Below are 15,875 nucleotides of genomic sequence, written 5' to 3'. Positions count from 1 at the left end.
GATTGGAGAGTTTTGTTGACGTTACAGAAAGTGACGAAAGGATTATATTTGAATAAATGTTGATTTTTCTTTTGTTTAATAGATGTAAATTTTTGTTTTTGGAAAAAAAATAAATAAGACATCCCCTGAAAAGAAGCCCTACCCTGGAAACGGGTAATAGTGTGCTTCATAATTTATTTGCCTATGTACTGTATTTGTCGGATTATAAAACGCACTTTTTCCTCCCAAGAATCCGAGAGGAAAATGAGGAGTGCATCTTATAATCCGAATGTAACTTACTGGGAAGTGGTGAAGAATGGTGACAGGAGGCAGGGGCAATAATGCTGTGGGCGCTGTGCTGGTTCTTGCTGCTGGCGGTGCGCTGTGTGCTGTGCTGCAGGTGCTGTGCTGGTTCTTGCTGCTGGCGGTGTGCTATGGGCTGTGCTGTGGGCGCTGTGTTGGTTCTTGCTGTGAGCGGTGTGCTGTGCTGTGCTGCAGCGGTGTGCTGCGCCGCGGCGGTGTGCTGCGGGCGCTGTGCTGGTTCTTGCTGCGGCGGTGTGCTGTGCTGGTTCTCGCTGCGAGCGGTGTGCTGCGGGCGCTGTGCTGGTTCTTGCTGCGAGCGGTGTGCTGTGGGTGCTGTGCTGGTTCTCTCTGTGGGCGGTGCGCTATGGGCTGTGCTGTCGGCGCTTTGCTGGTTCTTGCTGCGAGCACTGTGCTGTGCGTGGTTCGCTATGCTGGTTCTTGCTGCGAGCGGTGTGCTGTGCTGCGGCAGTGTGCTGTGGGCTGTGCTGCGGGTGCTGTGCTGGTTCTTGCTGCAAGCGGTGTGCTGTGGCTGTGTGCTGTGGGTGCTGTGCTGGTTCTCACTGTGGGCGCTGTGCTGGTTCTTGCTGCAAGCAGTGTGCTGTGCTGTGGGTGGTGCGCTATGCTGGTTCTTGCTGCGAGCGGTGTACTGTGCTGCGGGCGGTGCACTGTGGGCTGTGCTGCGGGCGCTGTGCTGGTTCTTGCTGCAAGCGGTGTGCTGTGCTGCGGCGGTGTGCTGGTTCTCGCTGTGGGTGGTGCGCTATGGGCTGTGCTGCGGGCGCTGTGCTGGTTCTTGCTGCAAGCAGTGTGCTGTGCTGTGGGTGGTGCGCTATGCTGGTTCTTGCTGCGAGCGGTGTGCTGTGCTGCGGGCGGTGCACTGTGGGCTGTGCTGCGGGCGCTGTGCTGGTTCTTGCTGCAAGCGGTGTGCTGTTCTTGCGGCGGTGTGCTGTGCTGGTTCTCGCTGCGAGCGGTGTGCTGTGCTGCGGCAGTGTGCTGTGCTGGTTCTTGCTGCGAGCGGTGTGCTGTGCTGCGGCGGTGCACTGTGGGCTGTGCTGCGGGCGCTGTGCTGGTTCTTGCTGCAAGCAGTGTGCTGTGCTGTGGGTGGTGCGCTATGCTGGTTCTTGCTGCGAGCGGTGTGCTGTGCTGCGGGCGGTGCACTGTGGGCTGTGCTGCGGGCGCTGTGCTGGTTCTTGCTGCAAGCGGTGTGCTGTGCTGCGGCAGTGTGCTGTGCTGGTTCTTGCTGCAAGCGGTGTGCTGTTCTTGCGGCGGTGTGCTGTGCTGGTTCTCGCTGCGAGCGGTGTGCTGTGCTGCGGCAGTGTGCTGTGCTGGTTCTTGCTGCGAGCGGTGTGCTGTGCTGCGGCGGTGTGCTGTGCTGGTTCTCGCTGTGGGCGGTGCACTGTGGGCTGTGCTGCGGGCACTGTGCTGGTTCTGGCTGCGGGTGGAGGCATGGGCCATCCTGAAAATGTGGCGGTGAGGGCTTCAAATAAACGGCGCTCGGATGGAGCTCTCAGCTCAAGATCTCATCTGCGCACACCCATAGATCTCCCAGCAGTTGACTTTAGGAAAATGGCATCTGGAGGTGGCGCGTGCACAGATGAGATCTCGGCTTGTCATTGAGCAGATAGCTCAGGCTGCGCATGTGCAGACTTCAGGTGCCATTTCTTTGAAGCCCACACTGCCAACAGTTTCTGGATATTCCCGCCTCACAGCACCTGCAGCGAGCATCTGGGACACCCACCGCACCGCCCGCAGCATCGCCCTACTCCACCACCTCCCCTGCCTCCTGTGACCCCTCTCCACCACCGCTGCTGCCCCCCCCCCAGTAAGCACCTGATTTTAAGACGGACCCCCGCCGCTTTTTTCCCCTCTAAATTTGGGGTGCATCTTATAAAACAGAAATTACGGTACATATTTTCGGCCTTTAAATATGCCATGTTTTGCATTTTTTGATCTTCCGCACACTATGTATCCATAGTGGACTGCAAGGTGGAAGGCAAAATATGTCGGTCCAGAAACGGCGCGTCCTCGGGTCGGAGATAGTCCTTACCTTTCGGAATCAGCAGCTGAGAAACTTCTTGCATCAGTGTGAAGTGTCCGGCCTGGTGGCAGCGGGACAGGGCGCGGAGTAACGCTGCCGCCATCTCCGCCCAGCTCTTAGATAAGTAGCTCAGGGCAGACAGCGCCACCTCATGGGCGATATGGAGAAGTAACTGTGTGAAGAGCAAAACGCAGGATGAGGAGTAATAAACACAATCCCGAGAGGACATTCCCCCTCTCTTCTTAATGGATCTGTCCTTTTTACTCTATGGACGCCTATTTATATGAATGAGACACCCGACGGCAATCACCCAATCACACGGCAGTCTTTAACACCCTAAAGCCCGGGCCGGTTTTCATTTTCCACCCCCCCCTCTCTTTCAAGAGCCATAACTTTGATACTTTTCCGGTGACATCGCGGTATTACGGCTTCTATTTTGCAGGATGAGTTTTATTGTTTAATCACCTTTTTTGCTTTATCATATAATGTACTCAAACAAATTTGCAAGAGCAGAAAAATTGCGAGAAAAAAAAAAATACACATTTTTTGGGTTCTGTTTTTATGGAAAAATTTTTTTTAAAAAAGTTCTAGGTGTCATAAAATGTTCGGAATATTTTTGGAGCCATGAAAATATAAAATGGAAACACCTTATATAAGTTTGATATCGCCGTAATCGTACTGACCTATAGCATCGCGGTACCAGGCCATTTTTTGTGGGTCGAGATGACATTTTGAATGATGCCATTTTGGAATACATCCTAAAGCTTAACATGGACAAAACAGAGTTCATTGTCTTTCCTCCTCCTCACTCATCTCCAGCAAGCCTTTCCATCATACTTGATGGCTGCTCACTCTCCCCAGTCTCACAAGCTCGTTGCCTTGGAATAACCCTCGACTCTGCTCTATCCTTCAAGCCACACATCCAAGCCCTCTTCACCTCATGCAGACTACAACTCAAAAATATCTCCCGGATCCGTGCTTTCCTTAACCAAGAATCAGCAAAAACATTAGTGCATGCCCTCATCATCTCCCGCCTCGACTACTGCAACCTCCTGCTCTCTGGTCTCCTTTCCAACACTCTTGCACCCCTCCAATCTATCCTAAACTCTGCGGCCCGTTTAATCCACCTCTCCCCTCGCTACTCCCCTGTCTTGCTACTCTGCCAATCCCTTCACTGGCTTCCCATCGCCCAACGACTCCAGTTCAAAACATTAACCATGACATACAAAGCCATCTACAACCTGTCTCCTCCTTACATCTGTGACCTAGTCTCACGGTACCTACCTGCACGCAACCTCAGATCCTCACAAGATCTCCTTCTCTACTCCCCTCTCATCTCCTCGTCCCACAATCGCGTACAAGATTTCTCCCCCATACTCTGGAACGCTCTACCTCAGCATATCAGACTCTTGCCTACTGTGAAAAGCTTCAAGAGGAACCTGAAGACCCATCTCTTCCAACAAGCCTACAACCTACAATAACCCTCAGTCCAGTACACCACTGCGCAACCAGCTCTGTCCTCACCTATTGTACCATCACCCTGTAGACTGTGAGCCCTCGCGGGCAGGGTCCTCTCTCCTCCTGTACCAGTCTGTTTTGTACTGTTAATGATTGTTGTACGTATACACTCTTTCACATGTACAGCGCCATGGAATAAATGACACTATAATAATAAATAATAATAATAAGATTGCTTTTTTGTTTCTATTTTTGAGAAAAAAAAGCCAATTCTGGTGTTTTTATTTTTCCCCCTTCATTTTAGCATTCATCTAAATATTTGCATATTTTATTACTTCAGGCGATTACACACAGTAAAACCAAAAAATTTAATTTTCTCCATTTTACTACAGTGGAGCCTCGGTTTACGAGTAACTTGGTGTGCGAGTATTTCGCTATACGAGCAAAGCTTGGTGTAAATTTGTAACAGTTTGCAAGCAATGCTTTGCTGTACGAGCAAATACTCACCGCACACACTTCCGGTTCCGTACATCCACCGCGCTCTGACCCGCTCTTGCAGTCCACACAAACACACACAAGCACACACGTATTATGCTCACCTTACCTTCTGTTCTCTCGCTGGCCTCTTGGTTCTTGTAGTTCGCCGGTACAGGATGTGTATCCGGTAACCATCGCGATGAGGGAGGAACTTCCGCTGTCAGCCGCTACTCAAAGGCCAATCAGAGGTAAGCGGCTTCTGCCTTTGACGTCAGCGCTCTGACAGCGGAAGCTCCGGTATCGTCGTGATGGTTACCAGATACACATCCTGTACCGGCGAACTACAAGATCCAGGAGGCCGGCGATGGAACAGAAGGTAAGGTGAGTATAATATGTGTTTGTGCGTGTGTGGAATGACACAATAGGGGACCAGGATAGGACACTGAACAAGGTGCAGAACGAATTGTCTGCATTGCAATGATTTCCTATGGGAAATCTTACTTTGCTAGACAAGTAACTTGGTTTACAAGCACAGTCCCAGAACGGATTGTTCTCATTAACCAAGGTTCCACTGCATTTACAGTTGTTTTTTTTTGTTATTTTTTAGGAATATTTATTAATGTTTTTAGGCTTTTTATTCGATCCCTTACGGGATTTTTAACCTGCAATCGCCTATTCGATACCCTGCAATACAGTAGGTCCCAGGCTGCCATGATGGAAGCTGATCGACACCCAGCGATCATGTTGCACCATGTGGCGATGTCAGCGTCTAGCGACTGGAGCCATGTTGGAGTCCTTTTAATTGCCACAGTCATGTTTGCGCTGGAATTTAAGGGGATAAATAAATGATCTGAGCTACATCTGACTGCATCAGTTGGTTCTGGCCACAAGTGACGGAATGCACTTCATACAGTGATCGTGCAGAACTATGGCAGCTATTGCTAAGGGGTTAAACTGAAAGAAGGTCGTAGGAAACTGCACAGCCATCAGTGCTGCCCCCCCTGCCGCCGTTCAGGAAAAACTGCCCCCACCCCCCGCCGCTGTTCAGGAAAAACTGCCCCCCCCCGCGCCGTTCAGGAAAAACTGCCCCCCGCTGCCGCTGTTCAGGAAAAACTGCCCCCCCCCGCCGCTGTTCAGGAAAAACTGCCCCCCCCTGCCGCCGCCGTTCAGGAAAAACTGCCCCCCCCTGCCGCCGCCGTTCAGGAAAAACTGCCCCCCCTGCCGCCGCTGTTCAGGAAAAACTGCCCCCCCCCTGCCGCTGCTGTTCAGGAAAAACTGCCCCCCCCCGCCGCTGCTGTTCAGGAAAAACTGCCCCCCCCCCCGCCGCCGTTCAGGAAAAACTGCCCCCCCCCCCGCCGCCGTTCAGGAAAAACTGCCCCCCCCCCTCGCCACCGTTCAGGAAAAACTACCCATGGATCATGTAGCTTTATGTGGTGCGAATACCCCTTTAAAGAAATGTACTACTAATGTGATTACCATACAACAATAAGGCTCAGCTCCGGTACCTGTTTGGGGCTGGTATTGGCGGTGGTTGGCGGGGTGTCCGATGTCCGCAGCTGCTGACACACCTCAGTATATTGGTCCTCGGAGCACAGTCCGTACTCCATCTGCCATAGCCCCACGAGTTTAGTAATGAAGGGCTCCTCGCTGCTGTGTCCAACCCAATCATGCAAACACGGGGTGGACTGAGTCTTCCAATCCACAGGGGTTTTGTCCTCAAGGTGGGTAAACAGCAGCTCACTGGCACAAAACACCAGCCCCTGCCCCTGTAAAATGACCCCAATATACATAAGCAGAAGTCAAAAACGAGAAGAATTGTTGTATACAGCAGCATCTTCATGAAGAAAGTAAAGTATTTTACCATCAGGGTTGGGTGCTGCTTGAGAGACGTCAGGGCCCCGACCCAATTCTTAGCACCGATGTGTTCCTGGGCACAACGCAGAGCAAACGCTGCCGCCAAAGTCTTCTCTCCAGATATTAAGGCAAGCTCGGCGGCGGTGCTGAGGGACAGCAGGTCTCCCTTCTTGGCCAGCACCTTCGCTGCATCATATGGGGACGATGCCCCTAAGTAACTGCGGGAAGAACGGAGGGACAATGATCAAAGGGGCTCCACAGAGAATATAACCCCTTTGCCACTGCACGGAGATTTCTCTTATTAAGCCAGTTTCTTTAGTTTATTGTACCCAATTTCTACTAGCAGAAATCTCTGTGCAGTGCTAAAGGGGTTTAGGCTTTTTCTTTGGAAATCAATCCCAACCCTTTAAATGGTTCAGTTAAAGCACGTCTAGCCAAAGATTTGGAAGACCATGGATTGACCGTATTTCAACATAATCTACCTAGTCCATCTATCATCACCCGTGATCCACCAAGTCCTTTACCTGCTTCGTCCTGCTATCTGCCCATGCCTTACCACTTAGCAGCCATACTTAGTCCTGCTATCTGCCCATGCCTTACCACTTAGCAGCCATACTTAGTCCTGCTATCTGGCCGTGCCTTACCACTTAGCAGCAATACTTAGTCCTGCTACCTGGCCGTGCCTTACCACTTAGCAGCCATACTTAGTCCTGCTATCTGCCCATGCCTTACCACTTAGCAGCCATACTTAGTCCTGCTATCTGGCCATGCCTTAATACTAAGCAGCCGTACTTAGTCCTGCTATCTGTCCGTGCCTTACCACTTAGCAGCCATACTTAGTCCTGCTATCTGCCCATGCCTTACCACTTAGCAGCCATACTTAGTCCTGCTATCTGCCCATGCCTTACCACTTAGCAGCCATACTTAGTCCTGCTATCTGCCCATGCCTTACCACTTAGCAGCCATACTTAGTCCTGCTACCTGGCCGTGCCTTACCACTTAGCAGCAATACTTAGTCCTGCTACCTGGCCGTGCCTTCCCACTTAGCAGCCAAACTTAGTCCTGCTATCTGGCCATGCCTTAATACTAAGCAGCCATACTTAGTCCTGCTATCTGGCCGTGCCTTAATACTAAGCAGCCATACTTAGTCCTGCTATCTGGCCGTGACTTACCACTTAGCAGCCATACTTAGTTCTGCTATCTTGGTGTGCCTTACCACTTAGCAGCCATAGAGTAGTGACCATCTTGCTCCAGTATGGTTGCCCAGCTGGTGTACAAATCCCGGAGTATGGGGTCATCTGGTTGCAGACGAGATTTGGCTACAGCAATGGCTTCTCTGAAAGACGAACCAAATCCATAATCAGACATAACACATTTCAGCTCTGACAGACACCCTTATTGACCTCTGCGGAAGCACCGACCTGTGCAAGTGGTTTCCTTTCAGGAGCTGCACCGCCTCATAGACCTTATTGATGGAGAGGAGATGAGTGGCCGCCTTTACATACTGTTCCTGGAAGCACAGCTGCTTCACGTAGGCTTCAACTGTCCAAACCCAGATTTTGTATCCAGCTAAAGAAATAATCACAGTGATTTTGAAGCAGTGGGGGAACAAGGGAACTCGACATGTTGGGGTGGAGGTCCCTGAATCGGCCGGGCATAGAGAACAGAATGCTTGGTTGGGTAACATATATTCCTACAGACCCCCATAGCTTTACCTGTGGAGTTCAACTGAGGTTGTCTGTGTCCTTAATGGAGAGAGCAAGGAATAAGCTGCTGCCAGACAGTAACTTATCCGATAAAGTCAGGGCACCGTACACATTAGACGACATAAGGGATTCAGCTGATATTCATAGCATGTGTACAACCCACTTAAAAAAAAAAAAACAGGACCCTGGCACTTCTGATTGGTAGGTCTGGTGTGACGTCAACATTGTGGACATTGGGCTTCAGCTAATATCAGAAGAAGCCTTGGGGATTCCAGCAGATAAGGGAAGGTTCTCAGGGCTCCTGTGTGGCTGCCACAGATTATGGTTGTGGCCGTTGGACCAGGGTCCTTGGGATTATTCCTGGAGATGAGCAAATCAATTCATAAGATATCTCCTACCTGTGGGGATGGGGGAAAAAACGTCCTGATCTCTCTTGGTGTCTGACCACAGGGACATGTCAAGCATATGCACCACTGCTACATATAAGTCTGGGCTTAGCAGAGCCCTGTTTTCAGGATCAATGGGGGAACCAGCGGTAAGTAAGTGGAGGGATCCTTTTAAAAGGGGTTATCAAGGGCTAACTATCTACCTGTTGTACACTGCGCTGGCTCAGAGCAATCACCGACTGCTCTTACCGGCGATTCTGCTGCCAAAAGAGCAGCTTTTCCTCTTCCGGTCTGCTGTGTCAATGGTGACTGACAGCTGGCTCCCCGCAGATAGGCAGCGGGGAGCAGGCTGTCAATAAGCACAATGTTAACAGTCACTCTCCATCAATAGAGCATAGCGGAAGAGAAGCTGTTATTACGTATACGTGACATCAGCAAAAGTTGCTGAACCGCCGGCAGGAGAGGTCAGAAATCAGCGCCGGGCACAACAGGAAGGTAGTTCGTAACTACCTGCCTGTTAGTTCTCAGGACAAGAGTACGAAAAAAAATTAGTACCGGATAACCCCCTTTAATAATCAATTGAATATCTATAGAGGCTGGACAATATATACATTCCCAATACCTACCCATTGGTGCCAGAGCAAGCAGCTGGTCTGTGAGCTCGCCCCTCTCCGCAGCCAGCTGTAGCGCCCCCTGCAGGTCTCCTTTCCACAGAGAGATCTGGTGCTGGAGCTCAGAGTGGCCGCTCTCCAGGTGAGCTTTTCCTGATGTAAAAACAAATCAAAAAACATTAAAAAAATAAGCTATTATAAGGAAAAACTAAAAAAAATAGAAAAAAATGAGATTAGCACGGATCCATTCTGCACGTCTCATTCCGTGCGGCCCCCTGAATGCTGCTAATCCCACCTCCAAGCTATTTCTATTGGCTATTCTATTAAAGGACGTGACTGAGCATGTGCGACCACCTGCACTCAGGTTTTGGGTGGACATAAACACCTTGACCACCAGGTGGCGCCCTTCTGTATATGGAAATGTCATAAGACTTCACTGTATATATGGATGTATGATAAATGTATTAATAGATGTCAAACATTGTTATTTTTATCATCTGTAAAATTAATAGGATATGTAATTGGGAAAATCTCTCACAAGATTTCACAATACACTCAGAAGTGTGCAAAAGTTTTAGGCATTATTATAGAGCATTATTGTAACGCATACAGCGACTGACCAGTCTGGAGCGCCTGCTGCCATTTTTTTGCACCTATAATTTCTGCGTTTTCTTGCATAGTTGAGTAGTTTGGCCTCTTTCCATGCGACAGTCTTTCAAGGAAGACCACTTCTGGCCAGACTTCTCCATAGAGTACATGAGTGAAGCCGAGTCACGCTGGTTGCTGCCAGCTCTGAGTTGATGGCACGGCTGGACATCTTCTGATTTCGAAGAGATGCAAGCATGTTGTGTGCAGTCCTAAGTTCCTTGACCGACCACTACATTCATGGTCCTCAACATTGCCCATTTCTTGGCGCTTCTTCAAAATAAGCTCGTCTTTAAGCTCCGGTCTTCTTTGAAATCTTAACTTGGGAGACACCTTACTGATGAAGTATAACTACCTTATGCATTGTTGCCATTTTCAGACTCGTCATGGTGTATGACCTCTGACATGTTGACGTCTTCCAGAACCTCACCTTTGTAGCAGAGATTGGCTATTCCTCACCCAGTTTTAAGCCTCCTACACAGCAGTTTCTGTTTTAGTTAATGACCGTATTTCGTCCTAAATATGAAAATAATAATCACTATCTTCTGTGTGGTAAAATTGGTAACTTATACACTGGACTATCTTCTGATAAAATCCCTTATTTTATGCATATGCACCTAGCAGAAACGAAGGCAAAGGGCAGTAACACCAAATAGAGATTTGGGTCTTTAGTTCATTCACTCTACTAATTGATAAAATTAAACTATAAAAATAAAAAAAAAACTAATAAACACTTCTAGATTAAATGCACACTTACTTTGCAGCATCTTTCCAACACCTACCTAAAACCTTTGCACAGTATTGTGTATCTAGACCTGAAGGGGCTGGTGTACTTATTTAGAAAATCTATATGTAGAATCCTTTCAAAAAGTCCTCACCTAATATTAAAATGAGCATTTTATTAGTGGAGCTCTAGCCAGACTCGTATATATCCCAGCCGCATCAGGTCAAAGCAATCTTTTTAGTAATGTAGGTAATGTGTAGTGTCAAATCTGGTGGCAGATCCATTTTAAAGAGAAGCTAAGGTCACAAAGTGCCCTATTGTTTAAGTCACGTTTTTGTGTAAAATGTACTTTTGTTTTGTAATTTTTGCCAAATGTCTTTATTTTCCATATCACAATTTGTATTAATAATCAAAAAAAGAGAAATCTTGCAATTTTCACACTGGACCACATTCTGTTTCAGGAAATTTACATGCACATTAGCAGCAACGAACAGACTCCTCCCCTATCTTTTGTATTAAGGCAGCTAATGAGCATGTGCAAAGTTCATTGTGAGGTCAGAGGAAGCTGGGATATCACTTATGGCAATATGTGGGCCCTATGTTATCAGTTGTGTATAGAGGCGCTATCAGTCATTGTAATCTTGCCTCTGATAAGGAAACTGCTGTAAACGCATCCTGAAAGCACAGAGTAGTTGACAGTGTAAAAAAAGCAAGAATACATATTTTTTTTTTTTTTAAATACATGCAACCCCAAAAAACTGATTTAAACACTCAATATCTGTTACACATATCCCTTTAAATACCAATTTCAGTGCTCATTTAATAGGTAGATATCTGAAAACTATTTTTCGCTAACCCTCTTCCTCCATGAGTCGGTGTAGGGTCGCTCTATCACTGTAGAGGCCAAGATGAGATGAAAAATCATTCAAGGAACTTGTCTCCACTAGCGATTCTGTAAAGAGAGAACAAGAAGGAAATACTCATTATTCGGGTACAGTATGGCTGCCAGGCTATGGGGTATTGGGGTAACCAGCAGCAATGTCATCAGTTTAGCAGATGTGTAGAGGTCATTTTACTGTTTACATCAAGATACAATTTTCATAAAAATCCCCCCAAAAAAACCACATTACGGACTTCACTAATTCTTCAGCAGGTGTTATAAACAATTTCCCTCCAGAGCTGTATTCACAATTCTGTTGAATATTTACAGACACATCCTTTGAAGTACCATAAGGCTATGGGTTCAGTATGTACCACATCATTGTACTGTAAGTCACCACAGCAAAGACTTTGGAGGCGACGAACCAGGAGGAACGCTATGAGATTAAAGCTGTGAAGTCAGAAGAATTATGAATGCACCTCTGTGGAAAAATACAGAGTTGAAACAAGATAATTTACAAATATTAATGCCCAATTCATCATTTGCATTTTTTTCATGTCAATATTTTTTTTTTTTTTTTTTTTTTTATCATTTGATTTCATTATATTTTTTTATTTTGGGTAAAATAAAAAAATGCTCTTTGTCCTTTTTGGTGACTATTTAAAAAAAAAAAAAAAAAAATTGCATGTTTTTCTAAAATGACGCAAAATTTAAAATGACGCAAAATTTGCATGAAAATTTCAAGACATACAAAAAAAAAAATCTAATCTAGGCAGTCATTTCTGCCAATATTTTTTGACTTTTTAAAAATTTACAATTGATAAATCAGCTGAAAACATCTGAAAACCCCAAACTCTGCCCACAATAGCAAAAATAAAAAAATGAAAATCGATAAAAAATAAAAAGAATAAGGCACAAATAAAAAACAAGCAAAAAGCAGCAAAAACTAAAAAAAAAAGCATTTATTATAAAGATTGATATACGTAAGCTATAAAATTCAATTTTTTTCACAATCCACCAAAAAGATTGTGAAAAAAACAACATTTCATAGAATAAAAAAATCTTTTTGCGTGGCCTTATACTGACAGTTATAGACAAGGTTGTATGGGGCGCTTGTTTTTTGCGTGACAAGATGACATTTGTAGGGATACCATTTTTATTTATATATGACTTTTTGATCGCATTTAATTCCACTTTTTTTGTTGGCTGTATGTCGAAAATAAACGGATTTTTGTGTACTCACCGTAAAATTGTTTTCTCTTAGCCATCATTGGAGGACACAGGACCATGGGTGTTATGCTGCTTATCCATAGGAGGACACTAAGTAGATGCAAAGATGTTAGCTCCTCCCCTGCAGTATACACCCCCTGGCCCAGCCAGGCTACTTCAGTTTTAGTACACAAGCAGTAGGAGAACAAAGTAACAAAAAACGTGAGTGAATACTCATAACAAAAAAGTACTGAGACAGAAAAAAGCTAAGGCCCAACAGGGCAAAAGGGAGGGTGCTGTGTCCCCCAATGATGGCTAAGAGAAAACGATTTTACGGTGAGTACACAAAAATCCGTTTTTCTCTGACGTCAATATTTGGGGGACACAGGACACAGGACCATGGGACGTCCTAAAGCAGTCCAGGGGTGGGTAAACAATAAACAACGCAACCCAAGGACTAGGAACCAGTCCCAGATAGCCAGGAGCGCCTACTGAGATAGGTACTCCACTATCGTTTGCAGAATTTTCCTACCTAGGTTCGCCTCAGCCGAAGCCTTGGTATGGACTCAGTAATGCTTTGAAACAGTATGTAGGCAAGACCAGGTCGCAGCCTTATACCTCTGTTCTACTGAAGACTGATGCCTAATGCCCCGAGAGGCGCCAACTGCTCGCATGGAAGGGGTCCGCAGCCCACTAGGAATGGGCTTGAGTTGCAAGCGGTAGACCTCCCGGATCGCAGAGCGAATGCCTATGAAGCTGCCTCTCCTTTATTAGGCCTTTCAAGAATAACGACCAAGAGTCTATGTTCCTAAAGGGGCTGTCCTGGGTACGTAATATCTGAGAGCCCTCACAAGGTCTAGCGAATATAGGAACCTTTCCACCCTATGGACTGGGTGTGGACAAAAGGAAGGCAGAACAATGTCCTCGTTCATATGAAACGGGGAGGTAACCTTCGGAAGAAAATCCGGAAGGGGGCGTAGAACCACCTTGTCCTGATGAAAGATCAGAAAGGGTTCGTGGCAAAAGAGTGCTTCCAGTTCCGAAACTTGTCTGATGGACGTAATCGCCACTAAGAATGTTACCTTCCAGGAGAGAAGAACAAGAGAAGATTCCTTAAGAGGTTCAAAAGGGGACCTCTGGATACCGTCCAAAACGAGATTGAGGTCCCATGGGTCCAGCGACCGTTTATACAGGGAAACTAGATGGGAAACACCCTTGAGGAAAGTCTTGACTTGCGGATTGCAAGCTAGGCGGTATTGATAGAGATGAAACCTGCCCCTTAAGGGAGCTGAGAGCCAACCCCTTTTGCAACCTGACAGCAAAAAAAAAAAAAAAATCAAGAATTCTGGGGATCGCCAGAGGCATAGGTTGGACATTAGATTCCCTGCACTGGGAAAGGAAAGCTTTCCACGTACGGTGGTAAAAACGGGATGAAGGCCGGCTTTCGGGCACTGTACATGGTGGAGAGGACCGCGGGAGAGAATCTAGCTCTTGTTAAAGTCCAGGTCTCAATGACCAGGCCATCAACTTCAGGGCTCTGGAGTTCTGATGGGAAATGGGCCCTTGGGTCAGCAGGTCTGGGATGCTTACGAGGCGCCATGAGCAATTGTACTATTTCAGCATTCCAGGCGCACCTGGGCTAGCCCGGTGCTATTAGTATCACCGGGACTCCTTCTGCCTTGATCTTCCTGATTATTCGCGGCAGCAGGGGCAGAGGCAAAAAACATGTAAGGCAGACGGAAACGACTTCAGGAGACTAGAGCATCCGCGCCAATGGACTGTGGATCACGTGACCTGGCTAAGAACGCCGGTACCTTTGCGTTCAACCTTGAGGCCATTAGATCCACGTCTGGTGTACTCCAGTGAGTGCAGATGTGTGGGAACACTTCTGGGTGGAGAAACCACTCTCCGGCGGCCAGGCCTTGGCGACTTAGAAGGTCCGCCGCCCAGTTCCCTACTCCTGGTATGTGTAACGCTGAAAACACAGACCCCCGTCGATTCGGCCCAGGTGAGGATCCTGAGGACCTCGAGATAAGCTGTCTTGCTGCTGGTACCTCCCTGCTGATTGACATAGTCCACAGCTGTTGCATTGTCCAATTGGACCTGAATCAAACGACCTGCTAGCAGAAGGGGGGGAATATTGCGCTGATTTTCAGGATTATTTCTGGGAAGGGAAGACTCCTGGGGTGTCCAACGTCCCGAAGCAGTGTGGAGCCAGTACGCTGCTCCCCAGACTAATAGGCTGGTGTCCATGGTCAGGAGTAGCCAGTCCACTTGGGGGAGAAAAACTCCTTCTCGATATGGAAGAAGACTGAAGCCACCAGCAAAGCGCATACCTGACTGAAGGTGTCAGGTAAAAAATTCGTCCAAGGAAAAGGGGCTCTTGTCCCAGGCAGCTAGAAGCGCAAGCTGCAGTGGGCGGTGGTGTGGCTAAGCGAGCAGCACTGCCTCTATAGCCGCCACTATCCTACCTAGTACTCTCATACTGAATCTTATGGAGTGAGAGGAGTACGTAGAGGGCAGTATACCGCTTGTTGTAGAGCGGTCGCCTCGTCTTGAGGGGGAAATATTAAGCCCCGAAGAGTGTCCAGGGACATGCCCAAGGAGGTGACAGATTTTGACGGGACCGGGGATGATTTGACTGGAGTCAGAAGCCGCCCTAAGCGGGATAGGGTGCCCACAGAGATCTGCACGCTGGTTGAGCCCTTGATGAGGAGGTCATCCAAGCAAGGCAGAACAGCCACTCTCCTGGCGTGAAGGGCACTCATGGCGGCCGCCATGATCTTAGTTAAGACCCTTGGTGCTGTGGCAGAGCTGAGGGTAGGGCCACAAATGAAAAAAAGAAGTCCTGAACCGCGAAGCGGAGGAACTTTTGGTGAGCTAGAGCGATGGGTATGTGCAGGTACGCGTCCCTGATAGCTAGGGAGGCAAGGAATTCTCCTTCGACCATAAAGGTAATAATGGACCCTAGGAAGTCCATTCTGAATCTCCTTACGTTCACATGTTTGCTCAGATGTTAGAGGTCCAGGATGGGACGAACTGACCCGTCCTTTTTTGGGGACCACGAGAGGTTGGAATAGAAGGCCTTGAACCTCTCGCCGTCCGGAACAGGTACCATCACCCCCGCCGTTTGGAGGGAGTGGATTGCTGAGAAGGCTTTGTGGTGTTTTGGAGCCTTTGGGGGGGTTTGAGAGAAAAGACTGACCAGGGGATCAGGTCCAGAATTCAATGTGGTTAGCAGAAGACACAAGGTATCACACCCATTTGTGGTCTGAGGCGGCGGCCCAGATGGAGGAGGACGAGACTCCTCGGTCTTTGTCTAGACTGCCAAGACGAGGTGGACTCGGGGAGGGCTGAGAAGGTCGGGCCCTGCGTGTCTAGTAAAAAACATCCTGGGCTAGAGTTGGGGGAGGGAGGTACTCTTTTCCTCCCGTGCCGTCAGACAAAAAAAAAAAAAAAAAGCCTGTACAGACGATCGGCAAACCATTGGCCTGGAAAGGAGTACTGTGAGAGGCTTCTTAGAGACAGAGTCCGCTCTCCGTTATCGGAACCAGAGGGCCTTACGGATGGCTATGCTATTTGAGGCGGCAATAACTGCGCAGGTAGCA

At 47.8% G+C, this 15,875-nt stretch overlaps 1 protein-coding gene across 1 annotated transcript in view; it reads right to left on the bottom strand.

The window, feature by feature from the left end:
* GEMIN5 (gem nuclear organelle associated protein 5) overlaps window positions 1-15,875 on the bottom strand; it is a 167,321-nt gene that overhangs the window by 11,588 nt on the left and 139,858 nt on the right. The window contains 7 exon segments of the mRNA XM_075344305.1: window positions 2,327-2,489; window positions 5,758-6,018; window positions 6,114-6,324; window positions 7,323-7,442; window positions 7,528-7,675; window positions 8,825-8,962; window positions 11,035-11,130. Of these exon segments, the coding sequence (XP_075200420.1) occupies window positions 2,327-2,489; window positions 5,758-6,018; window positions 6,114-6,324; window positions 7,323-7,442; window positions 7,528-7,675; window positions 8,825-8,962; window positions 11,035-11,130 (1,137 nt within the window).

The sequence above is a fragment of the Anomaloglossus baeobatrachus genome, chromosome 4, assembly GCF_048569485.1.
Source record: "Anomaloglossus baeobatrachus isolate aAnoBae1 chromosome 4, aAnoBae1.hap1, whole genome shotgun sequence".
Taxonomy (NCBI): Eukaryota; Metazoa; Chordata; class Amphibia; order Anura; family Aromobatidae; genus Anomaloglossus; species Anomaloglossus baeobatrachus.
This window is presented reverse-complemented; position numbering and strand designations above follow the sequence as displayed.